Raw genomic sequence first — 22,409 nt, 5'->3', positions numbered from 1 at the left:
GACAGAATAAGCCTGGGGGCGTGGCTCAATGTTGAGCACTTTCCTAGTGTGTGAAGCTCTGGCCACAGCAGCCACTGTGGAGCAGGGGGTGAAGACTTCACTGTCATCCTCGGCTACAGCGTGAGTTCAAGATCAGACTAGGCTACATGAGGCCCTTTTCTCTTAAGAAAGGGGAGGAGGTAAGAGGAAAGCGATATAGAAGGTAGGCAAGGCAAGGACAGGGAGCAGGTGTCAGAACCATGGTGGCAAGGAGCCTAGGAGGTTCTTCATCCACGCTAGTAACCTATCTGCGTGTGTTTCCTTCCAGTTAATCCTCCCCATGACCTGACCAGGTGAGAGGGAGTCAGATGAATGGCCGAATATCAGCATCCCACCAAAGAGTTGAGAGCCTGAGAAAGTAAGAGGGTTGCCTAAGGTCACCCAGACGTAAATAGTGTGAAGCCAAGATCTCAGTCACATAAAGCAAAATCTCTCCTTCCACAAATTTGGGTATGAGGAAGGTGGGGAGGAGCGGGACATAGAAGGTATGCGGTCCTCTGAAGCACAGAGGCTTAGTGAGTGCTCACTGGGGAGTCCCTCACCCCCTCTGGAGAAGGTCTAGGACTGAGAACCAGAGGAGCCTTGGGCTCCTGTGCCTGTACAGAGAACTCTCCCCACCCGGTAATCTCTGTGGGTGCTTTATCTTTTTCTGGTGAACATTGGGCCTCACAGATGCTATACAAGTCCCTACCACTGAGCCACGCCCCCAGCCTTCTCTTTCCTTTACAAAATTTTTGTTATTTTTATTTCTTTCTTGTACATATGTGTGGGCTTGTGACTGTCACTGCACACATATGGAGGTCAGAGGACAACTCTATGGAGTTGGTTCTCTCCTTCCATCATGCTGGTCCCAGGGATGGAACACAAGTCCTCAGACTGACAGCAAGGGCCTTTATCCAGGGAGACACTTCCCCTGTCTTTATTTTGGGACATAATCTTGCTAGGGTGTCCATACTGGCCTTGAACTTGGGATCCTCTTGCCCCTACCTCTTGAATAGTTGGGCTATCAGGCCTTCCAGGCAGTCTCTGTCTCTGGTTTTACAGTTCAACACTGGGGAGATTTCACAGACCTAACATGGAGCACGGAGCTGGGTTTTCTGCTTGAGGATTTATTAGAAAGGTTTTAAGTAATAAACACAGCAGTGATGTCTACCTGGGGCTTGAGCTGGCAGAGTAGAGGCCCCTTGGTAAGAAGCAAGAGATGCCCAGCACACAGGAGGCAGAGGCAGGCAGATCTCTGTGAGTTTGAGGCCAGCCTGGTCTACAAGAGCTAGTTCCAGGACAGGCTCCAAAGCCACAGAGAAACCCTGTCTTGAAAAACCAAACAAACAAAAAGAAAAGAAAAGAAAGAAAGAAAGAAAGAAAGAAAGAAAGAAAGAAAAGAAAAGAAAAGAAAAAAAGAAAAAGAAGCAAGAGATGGCTGGGGGCTGGGGGCTCGCACCTTTGATCCCAGCATATGGGAGACAGAGGCAGGTGATTCTGTGAGTTCCAGGACAGCCAGAGCTACACAGAGAAACCCTGTTTCAAAAAATTAAAGAAAGAAAGAAAGAGTGAGCAGATATCTGTAGCCCATAGAGATCCAAGGCAGTCCCCTCTGCCATGATTTACTGTCCCGAGGGCACACCAACAGGACAGAAGCTGGAGAGTGGAAACTCCCAGTGTGTGTGGTCATTGTAGGAGGAAATGTGGGATCCAACAGACATTAGTGGCATCAAATGCTGAGACATCAAGGACACCAAGTAGCAGCAGGGAGATTAAACCAGAAGCCTCAAGAGGGGACCAAGGCCAGGAAAGCAGGTGTTAGGAAAAATCCTAAGACAAGCTGCTTTGCCAGTGCAAAGAAATCCAATCAGGTCAAATCAAACCGAATTAAAATGCCCATGTTTTATTAAACGCAGCACTCTCGGTGGCCAAGAGCATGGCAGGGGAGACAGAAAAGCAGGGAGCACGTGCAAAACCCGAGACCACATGTTCCTCCTCTGGGCACCCAGTTAAATACCCCGGGGAGGGGTCAGGACCTGGCATGCTGGGATTTGGGGTCCAGACCAATACAACTCTCAGGCCAGGGGTCTTGGATGGATGCCAGGGACTGGAGTGACGCCCCCAACTTAACATTACAGTAGGGACCAGGCATCCTGAGCTCAAAGGCCACCAGCCTTGCTGCCCAGAATAGATGGCCCAGAGGAGCTGCAGTGTCTATACAGTGGGTAACAGCTGGGGGATGAGATTGGTACCCATATGGAAAGGAACTGTCTGTTCCGAGGAGGGATTTATGAGGGGAAGCGGTCGTTTGTTGGGTTTTTTCAAAGATAATTTATATTTTATGAATTTCTGTATATGTGTGTGTTTGTGAGCATGTGCACAAGGCTGTGGGCGCCCATAGAGGCCAGAAGAGCCAGACTCTTCATCTGTAGCTGTAGCTGGTTAAGATCTGCCAGTGTGTGTCCGAGGAGTTAAGCCTCAATCTCCCGGATGAAGATTGGAGCAGGATGCAATTTTACACACTGAGGCATCTCTCCGGCCCTAGTTTTTGGTTTTTGAGACAGGGTCTCACTCTGTAGCCCAGGCTAGCCTTGAATTCATGGCAGTCCTTCTGCTTCAGCCTCCCAAGTGCTGGGAAATGATAGCATTTTTAGCTAGTTTGGAGATTTTGTTTTTCCTACTTCCTTTCCCAACTTCCAGTGAGTCCTCCTGGGCCAGGAAATGGAGGCAGGAGGAGAAAGAGAGACCAGGAGCGGCCTGAGAATGTTCCCTGCCAAACCTGAGCGCAGGGCCCTGCTCACAGGCTCACTCCTGGGTAACACACCACCAACCTCCTCCTTCTGTTCTTTCTTCTTTTCCTTTTCTTTCTTTGTTTGAGACAGGGTTTCTCTCTGTTTCTCTGGCTGTCCTGGAACTATCTCTATAAGACAGGCTGGCCTAGAACTCAGAGATCTGCCTGCCTCTGCTTCCTGATGGCTGTGATTAAAAGCATGGCCACCTTGCCTGACTTTTTTCATTTTTCTTTTCCTTTATTTTGTGTTTGTGTGTGTGTGTGCTTCTGAATGTGATGTAGGTATTGTGTGCACACGTGTGTGCTGGTCTACTCACCTGTGCATGTACATGTGACAGCTGGAAGTTGGCAGCTTCTATTACTTTCTACATTGTTTATTTGTGTGTGTGTCCATGTTTGTCCGTGTGTGTATGTGTGTGTGTGTGTGTGTGTGCATACGCATTGCTGTGTTGGTGCAGGTGCCATAGGATGCCAGAAGAGGGCACTAGAGCCCTTGGAGTTGAGTTATAGGCAGTTGTCATCTGCCTGACATGAGTTCTGGGATCTAAACTTTTGTCCCTCACAAGAGCACCAAGTGCTTTTCACTGCTGAGCTGTCTCTCTAACTCCTCCACCTTATTTTCTGAGACAAGGTCTCTCACACAAATGCTGGAGCTCTCCATTTGTCTAGATTGATTGGTCAGAGAGTCCCAGGGGTCCGCTTTTCACTGCCCTACCACAGCACTGAGATACAAACAGACACACACACAACACTGAGGTACAAACAGACACACACACAACACTGAGATACAAACAGACACACACACAACACTGAGGTACAGACACACACACAACACTGAGATACAAACAGACACACACCACAACACTGAGGTACAGACACACACACAACACTGAGATACAAACAGACACACACCACAACACTGAGGTACAGACACACACCACAACACTGAGGTACAGACACACACAGCACTGATCATACACACACACACAAAACACTGATACAGACATACAACACTGAGGTATAGACACACACAAACACACACACAACACTGAGATACAGACACACGTACACACAGCACTGAGATACAGACACACACACAAACACTGAGGTACAGACACACACAGCACTGATCACACACACACAGCACTGAGATACAGACACACATACACAGCCCTGAGGTACAGACACACACAGCACTGATCATACACACACACACAAAACACTGATACAGACATACAGCACTGAGGTACAGACACACACAGCACTAATCACACACACAAACACTGAGATACAGACACACACAGCACTGATCACACACACACAACACTGAGATACAGACACACACAGCACTGATCACACACACACAACACTGAGATACAGACACACATCACAGTGCCAACTTCATATGGTGCTGAGACCCTAATTTAAGCACGTGTGCTTGCACAGAAAGCTCTTGATACCAGGCCATCTCCCTAGCTTGAACCTTCTTCCTGATTTCTGCTGTGTTAGGTGGGATGGAATCCAGGCCTTTGTGCACATTACAACCACTGAGGCACATCCAGCCCCCCATCCCAGCCCCCACCCGGGGGGTGATTCTAGGCAGGGCTCCACCACTGAGGCACACCCCAGCTCCTCAGTAGGGGACTCTAAGGCAGGGGCTCTACCACTGAACCACACCCTATACCCCACTGGAGGATTCTAGACAGGGACATTGCCACAAGTCCTGCCTTCAGCCTCCCAACACCTCCCTGATTCGGATACAGCACGAGCCCCAGGCAAATGTTTCCTCAACGACGCCACAGCTACAAACCAGTGGAGGAGGAGGCACACACCGGGGTCTCAGTGTGTAGGAAGTGAAGGCTGTAAGCCTGGGCTACAGAGTGACACCCAGTCTTACACAAAAACAACAAACCACACTCTATTAAGTAGAGTTACTTCTTTCCCACACTAAGCCTGAGAGCTGCGGTTTGTGTTTTCTCTGTCTGGTGACTGCTCAGGCAGCTGCTCTGCCTGGGGAGAGATCCATTTGCATTTCGATCCCATCCCGGTCACGGCTGACAAGTTGGCTAGCAGGCCCTGGCTGTTCTCAGCCGGTTAGCAGAGCTTTCCTGGGTCAGAACTGACATTTCCTGAGTAACAGATGGGGAAGACGCAGAGCCCCATCCCCCTGTCCCTGAGGTCGCATTTCAAATACTCAGTAGCACATGTGGCTGGTGACTGTGGCATTAGACAGTACCTGGGTCTCTATGAGGTTCCGTGTAGTAAAGGCACATGATGGGGGGTTAATAAATGGGGGTACACAGCAGAGAGAGGTGGAAAGAGCCTCAGGCAAGAAGTCACTGGGAGACCTGGTGTGGCAGAGCGTGGAACATTTAGGGAACAGACTGAGCTGGTCGAGAGCAGGTGGGGAGGAGGCCTTGCAGGCCCTTCAGGGAGACAGGCCTGAGAGGATCTTGAGCAGGTATGTCTCCCTCAGGTGACCATACCTCAAAATCTAAATTAGGTATTCTGTCGTCAATCAGCTGCTGGAGATAAAAACACCATTTAAAATTTAAATTTTTTTGTTTTGAGTTGGACATGGTGGTGCACGCCTTTAGTCCAGCACTAGGGAGGCAGGCAGATCTCTGAGTTCAAGGCCAGCCTGGTTTACAGAGTGAATTTCAGGACAGCCAGAGCTGTTACACAGAGAAACCCTGTCTCAGAAAACCAATAGATAGATAGATAGATAGATAGATAGATAGATAGATAGATAGATAGATAGATAGATAGATATTTGTTTTGTTTTTGAGACAGGGTCTATAGCCCAGGATGTCCTTAAATTTGAAGCAATCCTCCTGCCTCAGTCTCCTGAGTACTGGGGTCACAGGCCTGTGTGGCCAGGTCCGTGGTATTCCATTTTATGTCAGGGACTGGAACATTCTCACATTCTGGAATCTATACAGGTCCTGTCTGTGCTGAGGGTGACTTCATTTACAAACCTAGGAAGCATCAACCATCTTTGCTCAGGCAAAGAGCAACCATCTTTTGCTCTTTGCCTGAGCAAAACCAGCCAGACACCAGGGAATAGATCCTAGGATGGGCTGGTCTCACTCAGTCTGGGGTGGAGAATATCAGAGCAGATAGGACTTCTGCTTGTCAGAAATACTTTGTTGGGCATCATTCCTCAAAGTGAAAACGCTTTCTGAAGGACAAGGGTGTACATTTATATATATGTATATATATATTATATATATATATATTTTATTCCATGTGTATGGCTGTTTCTTATGCATGTATGTCTGTCTACCACATGTACCTGGTGACTATAGAGGGCATAAGACCCCACAGAACTGGACTTGTAGATGGTTGGGAGCCACCGTGTATGTACTGGGAATTGAACCTGGGTCCTTTGGATAAGCAGCCAGTGTTCTTAACCACTGAGCCATTTCTCCAGTCCCAGAAGATGGTAACAGGAGTGAGCAGGGTATTCTTTGCAAAGCATGAGATGAGGCTGGGGCATGACTCCATGGTAGAGCCCCTGCCTAGGGGCTGGGATGTGGTTCAGTGATAGAGCTCTGGTCTAACATGAACCAGGCCCTGCATGCAATTCCATTTCGGGGTGGTGGATTGGGGGTGAGGTGAGATGGACCTCAAAGTCACCAAATAGCAAACACGGTTAGGAGTGAGAGGGGGTGTGAGTTTTGCGGTGAGTGAGGCTGGGAAGAGCGAGAACCAGAGGAGGAATCCTAGAGCAGCATAAAGTAAATGAGACACAAGTGTGTGCACAAACACATATGTGCATGCATGCACACACATATGCACACACGCATGAACACATGAATATCTTTCCTGAGGTTCACATGGTGATGACCTTGGCAGTTGCTCAATCATGAATAAATGGTTGCAGACATATATATATATATATATATATATATATATATATATATATATATGTGATCTACAGCTAGAAATACTTTATGACCTAAATAAACTTTGTTTTGGGTAGCACTGGGATGACCCAGGGCCCTTTGCATGCCAGGCCAATGCTCTGCCGTCAAATGTGTTCCTCCCTTTCTTTTACTTTTGGTTTTGTTTGTTTTTATTTCTGAGGTAGGGTCTCTATGTAGAACAGGCTGACTGCTGGGCAGTGGTGGCGCACACCTTTAAGGTAGGCGGATCTATGAGTTCGAGGCCAGCCTGGTCTACAAGAGCTAGTTCCAGGACAGGCTCTAGAGACTACAGGAAACCCTGTCTCGAAAAACCAAAAAAAAAAAAAAAAAAAAAAAAAAAAAAAAGAACGAGTTCCAGGACTGTCAAAGCTACACAGCGAAACCCTGTCCCGGGGTGGAGGTGGCGCGCGGGGAGGGGCGGGGGATAGAAGCATGTCTTCGTGAGGGGCTGGGTGCAAGACTTTCCTGAGCTCTCATTTCCTCCCTCTTGGCTTCTGGTTCTTCAGTGCTGCCGACAACACCTTGTGTCTTTTACTGGGTTCTTTCTCAAGGTCGTCTGCGCATCCGGCACATTTCAGGGGTGGGGGACAAGTTTGTTCATCTAACAGATATGATGAGTACTGCCCCCGACCCTGCTGTTCCTGGTTCTTGTCGGAGGAACACCATCCCAGCTTCCTTATCAGTGTGGAAGCTGCGCTGAAAGAAGGAAACACACAAAGAAAACAGTCACTAAGTAGTACGTGATGGTAGGGGCAGTAAACAAGGCGGAGACCCAGTGATGCACCTGGGCTGGCGCCAGCGCGCATCGTAGTGATGCTGGGAACGAAGCTCCCAGCGAGCCTAAGTCAGCGTCGACTCAGTAGATTTCCCCTGGCTCCGGCTACCGCGTGAGTCATCCTGCCGAGTGGAGTTAGGGACGCTGGCACAGATGCACTCCGTGCCGCGGCCAGCGTGGAGGTGAGCGCGGATGTGAGGAAGGGCATCCTGGAGGCACAGTCTGGGCGGCTGGACTGCTGTAAACACTGGCCATGATGTGACTGGAGCTGGCTCAGGCTGGGGGACTCTGGTGAGCTGACCCCAACGTGAGTCAGCAGAACAGCCTGGCATTTGTGACAGTGGGGGCTGGCTGAGCAGGGCTATAGCCTGTCAGACACCCGAGTCCTCATGTGGCTCCTCTGAGACCCCCACAGCGCATTCCTCAGAGGGGTGCCCAGACCTTCTGTGACCAAACTGGAAATGTCCTGTTCCAGAGCTCCCCATCTGAGATTAATCCCTTTTCCTCCCCTCCTCCTCTTCCTCCTGCTCATCTTCTTCCTTCCTCTCTCACTTCCTTTATTATGAGACATGGTCCGGATATGTAGCCCAGACTGATCTCAAACTTGCAATCCTCCTGTCTCAGACCCACATAGCATCACTTTCTGATGTTTATAATGATGTCATCTGGAGCTGGCTGGATCAATCCTGTCATTAGGATTCAGTACTCTCTGAGCCCCTGTCCCTTGACCAGGGCTCATGGACTATCAATGAAGAACAGACACCCCAGTGAAGGAGCCTGCTCACATGTCCCCCAGCAGTGGGGTAGTAGTGTCTTCTCAAATATCCTGGGTAGACAAAAAAGTCCCTGGCCATCATTGTAATAACAGATGTTGAGTTTATCTGAATGAGACTCGTAAAAGATGGAACCACAGCCGGACTAGGCGGGTCTCTGTGAGTCTGAGGCCATCCTGGTCTCCAGAGTGAGTTCCAGAACAGCCACCCCACCTCTTACTCCCCCCCACACACTCCAGAAAAAAAAAAGAGAGAATCACAGGCTCAGGCTGAGCTGGCAAAGCACTTTCCCAGCACAATGAGGCCCTGGGTTCCATGCCAGTACCACACAGGCCTGGTGTGATGGTGACACCCGGAATCCCACCATTAAGGGGCCTACAGCGGAAGGACTGCCAGGAATTTGAGTCAAGCCTGAGCTACTTAGGCGAGGCCTTGTCTCAAGAAGCAAAATGACAGAGATGTGACATAAGTTGACCTCTGGAGACTCGCAAAGCCCCTCCAACAGCCGGGGCTGTCCCCTGACCTCTGCTTATCTGAGGGTGTCTCTGTGCTTGCTTCCTGCTCCTGTCCTGGCACAATGTCCACACACACAGTCATGGCTGGAAGTCACATAAAAATGGTGGAGAGCCAGGTGTATGCATAGCGCTGTCCCGCTCTCTGGCTTCCAGGCTGATGGATGACTCCCTGCAAACCTTAGCACCACAAGGGCCTCTTCTCGTCTCCTGCTGCCCACTGCTGCTTCTGTGTGTGTGTGTGTGCATGCGCACAGGTACACAGATGTGTGGGTGAACATGAAAGCCAGAGGTTAATCTTGGCTGTCAGAGGTGTCACCCACTATTTGCTTATTTCGAGTGTGTGTGTATGGTGTGTGTGGGCGTGTGTGTACAGCGGCATGTGCTCACAGCTCAGGTTGTTGTTAGGCCTGGCAGGGCGTGGCTTTACCCGTTGAGCCATCCTGCCAGATGCGTCTGTCTTCTTTTGACAGGGCCCCTCGCTGAACCTAAAGATGGCCGTTTAGAGCAGGGTAGTTGGCCAGTGGGCTCTAGGGGTCCGCTGTCCCCCTTGTGCTGGATTGCAGGACCACCCACCAGGGCTTCCATATCAAGGTTGGGAGCAAGCCCAAGTTCACGTGCTTCTGGGGCAAGCAATTACCAAGTGTTTGTTTCTCTTGGATAAGCACCCAAGAGAAGCAAGTGCTTTGCCACCTGGATTGTTGCAATACTTCATTCAGGCATATTAACTATAAGATAACATTGAGCAGTTCATGGGACTGACATGGTGGTGGGGCTGGGTGCAGGTCTGACCAGGGCATCTCTGAACACCCTGGGTCAATTTCGTGTCTCCCTGACTTATGGAATTCAAATATGTCTGCCTTCCATGGCTGTGTGTCATTAGCCAGGTTGCTCCACCTCTCTGAGCCTCCATTGTCTCCTCTGTGGGTCAGGGATCATCAGAGGCCTTGTGGTGTTGCTGAAGTTCTCTCCACTGCTGGTAGTGCTAGGAGTATTTTGGAGACATTAACCAAAACAGACAGACCAAAAATAAACAGTCGTTGAGGCTGGAGAGGTGGCTCAGCGGGTAAGATCACTGGCTGCTCTTGCAGAGGACCCAGGTTCAGTTCCCAGCACACACATGGTGGCTCATAACCATCTGTAGCTTCACTTCAGGGGCTCTAGAGCCCTCTAGTGGCCTCTGAAGGCACGGCACGTGGTGCACAGACACATATGAAGGCAAAACATCCACACATATAACATAAATAAATTAATCTAAAGACAATCTTTCACTTTTGAAAGCCCCTGGACAACGAAGATAGTCAGAATACATGGCATGACTACCTTCACTCAGTAAATCTGAAGCCCCAAGCGTCCTAGAATCCCAACCTATTTTAGTGCTGGCCTGACACCATAGGCAGAAGGTTGCATGCCTGAACTCATGGAACCAAGTAAGAGACAAAACATGGGGAACAAAAATATTAGGTGAAATACCTTTGTGGCTATGAAAGTGTGCGGGACACATCTGGAACTGGAGTTTGGACTCAGGTCTCTTTTCCAAGGCGCGTGTGTGTGTGTGTGTGTGTGCGCGTGCGCGTGCGTGCGTGCATGCGTGCGTATGTATGTATGTATGTATGTATGTGTGTATGTATGTGTGTATGTATGTGTGTGTGCGTTTGTGTATGTATGTGTGTGTGCGTGTGTGTATGTATGTGTATGTATGTGTGTGTATGTATGTGTGTGCATGTGTATGTATGTGTGTATGTGTGTGTGCGTGTGTGTGTATGTATGTATGTGTGTATGTGTGTGTGTGCAACTATTTCAAAAGACAAAAGTCTCCATGTGACATTTCTGAACCCTGCGTTTGGGTGAGATGAGGCAATATTCAGCTTGAGCTGGGTGAACTGAAACAATTCAGAAGGGACACGTGTGTGGGCGCGTGTGTGGGCGCGTGTGTGGGCGCATGTGTGGGCTTGGGGCGCAGCTGGCTGAAGGATGTATGCGTGTCCAGCCCATTGTCCACAGGTGTCCTCCAGGGTGAGGTTCAGTGAGAACATGCATATTTCACACAGGGAGGGAAGAGTCTGGAGAGGAATGAAAGGTAAGGGGAACCCCACTGCAGGGTTGACTCGGAATGTGGGGCCACAGAGTTGATGGCACAGAGGGACAGGGCAGACGGGACGCCGTGTGGGGTCTTGTAATGACATAGCTATGCCTTTTAGGAAGACAGGCGCTGCGGTGTGAGCAGAGGGCAGAGCTGGTTCTAGGTGGGTCCTCTCCTGCTGGTGGGAGAACTCACCGTGGGGGCCTTAGTGGGGACCGGGTCATAAAAACAGGTGACTGCAGCAGTGGAGGCTGTAAGTGATGGCGTCTCTTCTTCCCGACACAGAGGCCTTTGCAAACTCAGCCCTCTCTCCCCGCCCAAGGGGCTGAGCTGGCGGCCTTCAGAGGCCCTGTCCTCATTACTCTCAGTGCTAATGTGGAGACCGCCTGTGGGTGGGCATGGGCACCAGGAATGAGAAAACCACAAGACATAAAATCCAAAGAGGCTGCGTGAGCCTAGGAGCAGCAGGGTTAGAGAGAAGGACTCCTCCGCAGAGGCCAGAGCTGGCGGGAAGGTGGGGATGAGGAGGAGGGCGTGGGAGGACTGTGGAGGAGCCTGCAGGAGAATCTGAGTTCCAGTTCCAGTTCCTGGCTGGTAAAGTCTCTGCAGCATCCAGAGCTGGAGGCACCGGCAAGGGAGGGGACGTGGATGCTCTGGGACTGTCCTGGATCTAGCTCTTGTAGACCAGGCTGGCCTCGAACTCAGAGATCCGCCTGCCTCTGCCTCCCGAGTGCTGGGATTAAAGGCGTGCGCCACCACCGCCCGGCTACTCTTTTCTTGAACCGTTCATTCGTTCACGCTCCCAGTCAGTCAGGTGTTTGTGCATTTTTCTCATTCACTCATTCTCCCACTTGTCCCTTTGTCGTCGTCCCCCCCCCCCCTCCCGGCCATTCCTGTACCAGCCATCCACTCTCTCCCTCACTCATTCATATGTCACACGTAACTTGAGCCAGAAGCCCTGGGCCCTTGCTGCTTGGCCTCTCGGGACGTGAGCTGCATTCAGAGACTTTTGTTTCTGTTTTATCAGTGGAGCAGTGGCCCAGGTGTCCACATTAATTTACTTAATCATCCAGGAATCATTTCAGGGTGCCTAAGGGAACAATATTCTCCCCTAGAAGGTGACTCAGTTTCCCTCTCCTATAATGGGAAAGAAATAACTCTCAAGGAGCTGCTGAGATCAAAGACTAAATCATACCTGGGGCTACTAAGTGTCTCTCAAGAACCCGGTACTTAAGATACTCAAGCCCTTATAATCCTCAGTAGGATGGAAGGCTTGAAGCAGTGATTATTGCTGTCTGCTTATGACAGCTGAGGAAACTGAGGCTCAGCAGCAAGGCGGGTTAGGCATAGCCTTGGGCAGGCAAGCATCAGCTAGTCTGCCTGGTAACTGGTGACCTCACTGCTCCCACCTGTGGAGCTAAATCTTCCTGGTAGCTGGTGATATCACACATTCTACCCTCAGGCTCAACCTATGGGAAACCGATGACCTCACCGAGCAAATGAAGTAGCTGAGGAATCTCCACCTCACTGCAGGCACACTGCACCGCAGGCTGCTCCACTGTTGCAGAAAGTGATGGTTTTAACGCAGGTTTATAGGATCTGAGCTTCCAACCAGGCTACCAGACCGCACACTGACCACTTCAGCCTCCTACGGTTCTCTATTAGACCAGCTTCGATAGCGCACTTTCTCCATGCTAGACAGAGGCTTGAGCTCTTTATAAAATACTACAAGGTGACAAGGTGGCTATATATATCCACCTTGTCACCTTGTAGATATATATCCCAAGACAGCGACCCACGGTGTGGACTCCTGAATGTGTCACCCTCCATGTTTCTGGGCTTCACCTATGTGTTCAGAACAAACTCTCACCATCATCTTTGCTGTTGCTGTTCTTGGGATGAGACCCAGGACCTTGTGACAGACCACACAGCCATGCCTACACCTCACTGGGGGCTCACAGGCAGGAGCTCTGTTACTGAGCCATACCCCTCACTGGGGAGTTTACATTCCAAACGTTCTTCTTTCTTTTTAAGATGTTTTTTATTGTATTCATCTGTATGTGTGTCTGTGTGTCTGTGTGGGTACCATGTTGGCCAGAAGAGGGCATCAGAAGGTATCAGAGGCATTAGCTATTTGTGCGCTGGAATCCCGTACGTGGGTCCCGGAATCAGAACTTGGCTTCTCTGAAATAGCTGTGAGTACTTCTAACCACCGAGCCAAAAACTCTCCAGTCCCTTTTTTGAGGGGAGGGTAGGGAGATTTAAGGCAAGGTTGTCTGTGTAGCCCTGGCTGCCTTAGAACCCACTCTGTAGACCAGGCTGGCCTTGAACTCAGAGATCTGCCTGCCTGTGCCTCCTGAGCACTGGGACTAACGGTGTGGACCGCCACTGCCCGGCAGCTTCTTACTGTTTGAGACTGAATCTCCCTGTGCTTCTGGAGATGAACTTCAGCTTTCTGTTCTCACGTCTCAGCCTCCTTTGTCTTGGGAACAAACTGCTTGATCCACTGGTCACTCAAAGAGAGCTGGGTGTTTGAAGAGTATTTGGTGATACCCACAGTTCTGGCCATCCTAACCTCCCTGGGTCTCCTGTCCCTTCCATACTGACAGGGACAGAGATGGGGGACCTGCAACGGTAGCATGCAGAACTTCAGTGGGACACTGAAGGCTTGCAGTTGCTACACAGAAGTAGAGTGCGGAAATTGCTTCCTGAGATAGAGCGACATGAAACTGTCGACAGAAACTGGACCTTGTAATCCATGTCTGAGCATGCTCAGTCCAGTCAGGACCTTGTAATCCTTGTCTGAGCATGCTCAGTCCAGTCAGGACCTTGTAATCCATGTCTGAGCATGCTCAGTCCTGCCATCAAGAGTCTGAAGCACATACAGCCAAACGCTGTCCTTATGAACTTTTAGTGGGTACTGTTCTCCAAAACAAAGCAATATGCTGTGGTTTCTTTTCCCCAGGAAACATAAATCCAAGGGTTGTAGCTCATCAGCAGGACAGTGGGCTCCTACGCCAGCTCAGTCAGTATTAACTCATTAGACAAAACCTTTGTCGTAGATGAGCCTGGTGGCCCAGATCTGTCATCTGAGGAATTTAGGAGGCTGAGAGACACAAGAATCAAAAGTTCAAGACTATCCAGAACAGCTCAGTGAGACCCTGTACCCAACAAATTAATAGGTTATGGGCATGGCTCAGTGGTAGAGCCCCTACCTAGAATCCTCCAGTGGGGCTAGGGCATGGCGTGGTGGTAGGATACTTCCTGTGCCGTTCCGGAAGCCCTGGATCAGTTCTTTCTTTGGAAAGTCAGTTCTGTGGCTGCATAAATGCGTCATGGCTTTAGAAAAAGCAGCTAGATCATTTTAGCTTCTCGGTGAGTCATGGGGGGGTTTTCTCGTGTGCTCTGCATCACACAGCATGGGCAGGGCACCTGCCACCTTTATAAAATGGTCTGGTGACATGGTGTCACCTTCCAGGGTTAGGAACACTGAGCTCCACTCACAGATAGGAAGGACTCTGCCTCCTGCCAGCTGCTCGACTTTGGGAAAGCCTCTCCCACCCTCTGTGCCCATGAAGATAACAAACATGACATGGTGGGGTGGCTGTGGCTCAGAGAAAGGACTCTCCTCAGCAGGGTGTCAATGGAGGGGCCCTGCAACCTGCCGCCTCCTTGCTCTCCCTCACGTGTGTCTTCCTCTCTCGCAGCCAGAAGCTGCAGGGGGAATATTTCCGGTACAAAGGCATTCCCTTCCCTGTCGGCATGTACTCACCCGAGAGCCTCAGCCTGGCAGAGAACACTGACAATGTGCGGGATGAGGACATTTTCATTGTCACCTACCCCAAATCAGGTACGTACAGCTTGGGCTCTGGAGAAGTGGGGAGGGAAGGAGCCCGCAAACCTCTTCTGGAAGCACTGTCCTGGGCACTGCCCACTAACTCCCTGCTACAGGCAGACTCCAAAGACCTGGCCAACCCCCTTCCCCTCCAGGGCTGCAACCATCTCCCCAGACCTCCCCATCTCCTCAGCCCCCACCGCACTGAGTGTCCCCAGACCTCCCATCCCCTCAACTCCCACAACACTGAGTGTCCCCAGACCTCCCTCATCCCCCACAGCACTGAGTGTCCCCAGACCTCCCTCATCCCCCACAGCACTGAGTGTCCCCAGACCTCCCCTATCCCCTCAGACACTGTGTGGTCTGGTGAGTACTTTTTGTTGAGACAGGTTTTCATGTAGCCCAGGCTAGCCTTGAACTCCTGGTCGTCCCACCTCAGTGTCTTAGGTTCTGGGAGGCAGATGTGTGCCTCCAGGCCCAGCCTCGTTGATGGAATCTGCTTTCTCACTGGAAGGCTTTCCTGAATTTTCCCTGAGAGCTTTGTCTGCATTGGACATTGCTGTTTTCTGTGATCCTCCTGAACCACGCCTGCTGCCTAATGTGTTGGTGGGGATGTTCTTCCTCTCCACATCATTCTAAACTCACAGAAATTACCCGGCCTCACAGATAAGGAAAGTCAGTGTTCTCGAGACAAGTTTTTCTGTGTAATAGCCCTAGCTGTCCTGGAACTCGCTCTGTAGACCAGGCTGGCCTCAAACTCACAGAGAACTCACCTGCCTCTGCCTCCCGAGTGCTGGGATTAAAGGCATGTGCCACCACCACCCAGTTTGTTCTTTTCTTTGTGTGATAAAAAACACCTTGATGTGGGCTGGAGAGATGGCTCAGTGGTTAAGAGCATTGTCTGCTCTTCCAGAAGACCTGAGTTCAATTTCCAGCAACCACATAGTGGCTCACAACCATCTGTAATGAGGTCTGGTGCCCTCTTCTGGCCTGCAGGCATACATGAATACAGAATATTATATATATAATAAATGAATAAATATTAAAAAAAACACCTTGATATTGAGATGGCTCAGTGGTTCACACTTCCAGGCCACAGTACATCAGGAAGGGAAATCAGACCAGGAATTCAGGAGGGACCTGAAGCAGAACCAAGCAGAACACTGCTTCCCAGCTCCTTATAGAACCCAAGACCCCTTGCCTGGGAGTGGGTTGGGCCCTTCTACATCAATTAGTAGTCAAGAATATGCCCAACCCAACATTCAGGAGGCAAGGGCAGGTGAGGCCAGCTTGGTCTACGGACAAATTCCAGGCCAGTTAGAGCTAAATAAATAAATAATGAAACGCCTCACAGACACGTCCCGGAGGCAATGCCCCAGCGGAGACCGGGGTAACTCTGGACTGTGTAGACAGCTGCAGCTAACTAGGAGAGCTGGGTCAGGTCAAGTGGTGCACATCTGTGATCCCAGCATATTGAAGCAAAGCCAGAGTTAAAGATCATCCTCAGCTACAGACTGGATTTAAAGTCAGCCTGAGGCAGAGAAGACCCTTTAAAAAATAGAAAAGTCTGACTCATGCTAGCTACTGCAAGAGCGAGCCTTACAGACACCATCCTCAGAGAAATAAACCGGACCCAGAAGAGTTCACATGAAGCCCTTAAAGCAGCCATGTTTGGAGGGAGAAACTGAGGCAGAGATCAGGTATGGGGCGGCATGAGGTGAGAAAGGAGGACATTATTTAGTGATGGGGCCGACTGTAGCGAACAATGTGGTTGTATGTATGCTGCCAAACGGAAATGGTTAGGATGGTGAGGTCTGCGTTGTGTGTATTCTAACACAAAGGGGAGGGAAACTTGCCAGCCGACTTCAACTATGAACTGGAGCATAGAGAAGCTCCAGACGCGAGAGTAACCCCCACCGTCTGCGGGAAAAGGGAACCCCAGGGAGCGGTAAATTGGAGAACGGGACTTCCCTGCTCCTCTCTCCGGATTCAGCTTCACGGGAGAGGTGGAGGATTCTTGTCATTTCATTGTGTGTTCCTTGCCCTAGTGACGAGGCGCGGAAGAGGGCTGCCACCGAGAACAATGTCGGATAATTCATGTTCCTCTGGCGCCCCCCGCTGGTGGGTGAGAACTGGGACGGCTCGCTAGAGAGCGCCTTCTCTGCCCAGGCGCCCAAGACCCTTGAAGGTTGATGGTAGAAGAGACAACAGGGCTCCTGGTTGACATCAGACAGATAAGATAAACTGGACCTGCTGGGATTGGCCTGCTGTCTTTGCTAGGCCAGGGTCTCTTGTTTTTTTTTTTTTTGGTTTTTCGAGACAGGGTTTCCCTGTAGTTTCTAGAGCCTGTCCTGGAGCTAGCTCTTGTAGACCAGGCTGGCCTCGAACTCAGAGATCTGCCTGCCTATGCCTCCCGAGTGCTGGGATTAAAGGCGTGCGCCACCACCGCCCGGCTGGTCTCTTGTATTTTCGTTTGGGGGTTTGGTTTTTGTTTTATTGTTTTTTGTTTTGGGTTTTTTGAGATAGGATTTCTCGAAAGCTTTCGAGAAAGGTTTCAAGCTCTTGTCTCGAAAACAACTATAACAAAATTAATTAATTAAGGAAATAAGGATGATGAAATGGTTCACCAGGTAAATTCACTTGCCCCCAAGGCTGCTAACCTGAATGTGAGTCCCAGGACCCACATAAAAGCCAAGCATGGTAGGTGGCTTGTGCCTATAACTTTAGTGCTGAGGGTAGAGACAGATTCTAGGTGCTCCATGGCCAGCCAGTTTAGGGGAGATGGTAAGGTCTATTTCAGTAGGAGACCCTTTCTTAAACAATAAAGCGGAGTTATAGAAGAGACAGTATTTTCCTCCAACCTCCATACATTCAGAAGTGGGCATATCTTCCCAAAGCAGGCAGGCACCACACACACACACACACACGCGCGCGCACACACACGCATGCATACACACACACACACACGCATGCATGCACACACAGGCACACACACACAGGCACGCAGAGAGGCAGTCAACTCAGAAGGCAGAGCTTGCGTGTAGTATGCAGCTTGGTGGCTGAATGCGGGGTTCCTACCTATCCGCTAGGCTGCAGCATGTCCTGCAGGGAGGCAGAGGTCAGTGAGGGGAAGGAATGCACACTAAGGTAGCAGTATTCACTCCCAAGAAGCCCAGGATCTCCATAAGCGGCCAGCGCAGGGACGGGCATAGCTCTTCTAGGACCGGAGGCTCCGGGCTATGTTTGCTTTTATTTTATATATATGGATGTTGTAGACATGTGTGTGCACATTGCCCACAGAGGCCAGAAAAGGCCAGAACATAGCCCCCGTCTTTGTGTGTGTGCCACAGAGCAAGTGAGCTCAGAGGGGAACTTGTGGGAGTCAGTTCTCGGCCTGTAAATCTTAGGGTCTGAACTCAGATAAGCAGACCTGGCAGCAAGCATCTTTACCCTCTGTGCCATCTTGCTGGCCCTAAGCCTTTTCTTTCATTGAAATTCTTTTAATTTTTATTTTATGCAGATGGGTATGTGCACAGTGTGTGTGCAGTGCCCATAGAGGCCTGAAGAGGGCGTCACATCCCTTTTGAACTGGAGTTACCAGTGGTTTGTGAGCTGCCATCTTGGTGCTGGGAATTGAACATGGGTCCTTTGCGAGGATCCTAAGCCATTTCTCCACCCCCCCTCATCTTCATTGGTGTTCTGTTGCTGTGAGAGACACCATGACCACTGCATCCCTTATAAAGGAAAGCATTTAATTGGGACTGGCTTACGGTTTCAGAGGCTTCACCCATTATTCTCATGACAGGGAGCAAAGTTTGCGTGCAGGCAGACGTGGTAGCTGGGAGTTCTCCATCTGGAACTACAGGCAGCAGGAAGAGAGAGAGCCTCTGGGCCTGACCTGAACCCCTGAAATTTCAAAGCCCACCCCTAGTGATACACTTCCTCCATCAAGGTCACCCCCTGGTGACCAGACGTTCCAATCTATGAACCAATGGGGGCCATTCTTAATTAACCACCACATACCTGGTTTTGTTCTGAGACAGGGTTTCACACTACAATTCAGACTGGCCTCAGAGTGCTGTAATGACAGCCGTGTCCAGCGTCTGGCCAGGCTGTTCCCTGCCTTGCCTCGTTCTTTCCTAGGTGCCTTCAGACACAGTGCCACCACTGGGAGCATGGTTCCGTTCCCACCCCTTGCCGTCCCTTCTGCTCCCAGCTAACCTTTCTGTTCTCCCTGTAGGTACCAACTGGATGATTGAGATCCTATGCTTAATTTTGAAAGATGGGGACCCCTCGTGGATCCGTTCTGAGCCCATTTGGCAACGTGCACCCTGGTGCGAGACCATCATAAGCGCCTTCAGTCTCCCAGACCGGCCCAGCCCCCGCCTCATGAGCTCCCACCTCCCCATTCAACTGTTCACCAAGGCGGCCTTCAGCTCCAAGGCCAAGGTGAGGTGGGCAGAGGTGGGTGAGGCTGTGAGACTAATCATGAGTAGCTTCATGGCAAAAACAGTCTTGACGTGTGGCCCTGGGTGTCTGCCTTTTAAAGGGGAGCCGACTCTCGGCCAGATGTGGTCATATGTGCCTGTCACCCCAACACTTGAGAAACTGAAGCAGGAGAGTGGTCATGATTTCCAGGGCACCCTAGGCTACAGAATGATGCCACTGCCTCCCCGGCAGCATGTCCCATGTTCCTCATCCTGACTCTCAGGCCTTCCTCCCTACTTTGTTTCCAGAAACCAAACTGGCTCAGAAACAGCCCTCCTTCTCATGTGACTGGGGGAGGCTCTGTCCCTAAGAATGGGCTGGACTGGGCTGAGCCCACTCCACCATGAGTGTGTCCTGCCTGCAGGGTCAGAAGAGGGGGAGGAAGTCAGGCCGCCTGGGGGCAGGTCCTACCATACCTGACACCTTCTTCCCTCTCCGCCGCCGTCTGTACACAGGTGATTTACTTGGGCCGGAACCCCCGGGACGTCGTGGTGTCCCTTTACTATTACTCTAAGATTGCAGGGCAACTGAAGGACCCTGGTACACCTGACCAGTTCCTTCAGGATTTCCTCAAAGGAGAAGGTGAGCACTGGGAAGGGAAGAGACGAATGTGGGGGAGACAGATGGGGAGAGACAGAAATGAGGAGAGACAAAGGTGGGGGAGGCAGAGATGGGGAGAGACACTGAAAGTGGGGGAGAAAGAGATGGGGAGAGATAGAGATGGGGAGAGACAAAGGTGGGGGAGGCAGAGATGGGGAGAGACACAGAAAGTGGGGGAGAAAGAGATGGGGAGAGATAGAGATGGGGAGAGACAAAGGTGGGGGAGGCAGAGATGGGGAGAGACACAGAAAGTGGGGGAGGCAGAGACGGGGAGAGACAGAGATGGGGAGAGACACAGAAAGTGGGGGAGGCAGAGATCAAGGAGAGCAGAGATGGAGATAGAGACCAAGTAGACAGACAAACCAGAGCAGAGCTGCTGTCCCTTGTCTGCGAGTCAGACGTATGGGTGGTGGCAGGAGGAACTGCACAGACAAGAGCTGGGTGGGGAGGTCCTGAGAGCCATGTGACCCTCACACCTCTCTACCGTCTGCAGTGCAGTTTGGCTCCTGGTTTGACCACATCAAGGGCTGGATCCGGATGCAGAGCCATGAGAACTTCCTGTTTATCACCTACGAAGAGCTGCAGCAGGTTGGTCTGGTGTGTGCCCCTGGCACCTCTCCCTCACCACACGCTCCTGGATGTCAGCCAACCTCCTATCCGGCCTCATCCTGGGGAAACGAAACCTATGGTGGTCTGGAGATGGAAGTGGGTAACTATAGGCAGACAGGTCTCGTCAGCTCACGATCAGATAGGATGGACAAGCGGCTAAGAGAGTCTGTAGCCAGAGCAGCCAGGGCAAAGGGCCTGGGGAAGCGCCCCTCCCCCACTCTCTCTCCCTTCCATCACTCCAAGTCTCTGTAGCCCAAGTATCTGAGGATGACCTTGAACTTCTTTTTTTTTTTTTTTAAGATTTTATTTATTTAGTATGTGTACAACATTCTGTCTCCATGTATGCCCGCATGCCAGAGGAGGGCGCCAGATCTCATTACAGATGGTTGTGAGTCACCATGTGGTTGCTGGAAATTGAACTTAGGTCCTCTGAAAGAGCAACCAGTGCTCTTAACCACTGAGCCATCTCTCCAGCCTGATCTTGAACTTCTAATTCTTCTGTTTTCAATGCCCGAGGTTACAGGAGTACCCCCATGCCTGGTTCCTGCAGTGCTAGGGACAACTCAGGCCTTCTAGCAGCAAACTCTCTCTTTTATTTATTTTTCCAGGCAGGGTTTCTCTGTGTAGCCCTGGCTGTTCTGGAACTCACTCTCTAGACCAGGCTGTCCTCTGTCTCCAGATCTCCCTGACTCAGTCTCCCCCAAGTGCTGGTATTACAGGCATATTCCACAACTGTCACCTTTTTCAGTTCTGAGGATTGAACCCAGGGCCTTGTATATACACTGGGCAAGTAACAAATGAGTCGTAACTCGAAGTCCTTGCTGGGAAATTCTAGGCAAGGATTTTACGTCCTTAGCCTTTGCTTTGCTTTTTAAATTTTAACTGGAGTTTCACTAAGGTTCCCAGGCTGGCCTTGAACTTTCAATCCTCCTCTGTCTCCAGGGAGACTAAGATGACAGGCTTGTGTCACCAGGTCTAGCTTCCGGAGACACTTATGGTAGTTAACCACCTTAGATTCTCAGCGACAGGGCAGCTCCGAGCACAGCCGGGAGGAGTGTGCCCGGCCCTGGTGTGCTGTGCCTACCCCGAGCCTGCCCAGCCCTGGGTCAGCCTGCAGAGTGCGGATGGCTAGCTAGGTCTGGGTGAGGGCACGTGGGGCTGAGTGCCAAGGTCTGGGTAAGGGCATACGGGACTGGCCACCAGGAGAGCCAACCAGAGCCTGACACCTACTGCTAAGGACCAATGAGAGTCCGTGTGCGGCTGCCCAGAGGCGGGCGCCAGAGGCGGGGCGGAGAAGCCCAGGAAAGACTCACCCACAAGAGCCTGTCCCCAGCACGCAGGAGGCAGAGGCAGCAGAGAGAGTTCCAGGACAGCCAGGGCTACCTGGTGAGACTGACTCAAAAACATAAAGCAAACAGCAGAATAAATAAGAAGGCTAGAGAGGTGACTCAGCAGTTAACACTGGCCCAGCGGTGGTGGCGCACGCCTCTAATCCCAGTACTTGGAGGCAGAGGCAGGAGGATCTCTGTGAGTTTGAGGTCAGCCTAGTCTACAAGAGCTAGTTCCAGAACAGGCTCTAAAGCTACAGAGAAACCCTGTCTCAAAACAAAAAACAAACAAACAAACAAACAAGAACACTTTTTGCAGAGGCCTGGATTTGGCTCCCAGCACCCACATGGTGGCTCACGACTGGTGGTAACTCCAGTTCTGGGGGATGTGATGTCCTCTTTTGGCCTCCGTGGGTCACATGGCACATATATCTGCAGGTAAAACGCTCAAACACATAAAATAATAATTTTTTTAAAAAGTAGAGTTGAACCGGGCAGTAACGGCACACACCTTTAATCCTAGCTCTCAGGAGGCAGAGGCAGGTGGATCTCTGTGAGTTCGAGGCCAGCCTGGTCTACAGAGTGAGTTCCAGGACAGCCAGTGCTACACTGAGAAACCCTGTCTTTGAAAAAACAAACAAACAAACAACAACAAATAAAGAGTT

General features: G+C 50.8%; 1 protein-coding gene across 1 annotated transcript in view; it reads left to right on the top strand.

The window, feature by feature from the left end:
* The window catches only part of Sult2b1 (sulfotransferase family 2B member 1), a 49,503-nt gene that overhangs the window by 24,355 nt on the left and 2,739 nt on the right, over positions 1-22,409 (top strand). The window contains 4 exon segments of the mRNA XM_038314155.1: positions 14,592-14,734; positions 18,960-19,168; positions 19,663-19,789; positions 20,301-20,395. Of these exon segments, the coding sequence (XP_038170083.1) occupies positions 14,592-14,734; positions 18,960-19,168; positions 19,663-19,789; positions 20,301-20,395 (574 nt within the window).

This window comes from Arvicola amphibius, chromosome 12, assembly GCF_903992535.2.
Source record: "Arvicola amphibius chromosome 12, mArvAmp1.2, whole genome shotgun sequence".
NCBI classification, from domain to species: domain Eukaryota; kingdom Metazoa; phylum Chordata; class Mammalia; order Rodentia; family Cricetidae; genus Arvicola; species Arvicola amphibius.
The sequence above is the reverse complement of the archived record's forward strand: the minus strand, read 5'-3'. Positions and strand labels throughout refer to the sequence as shown.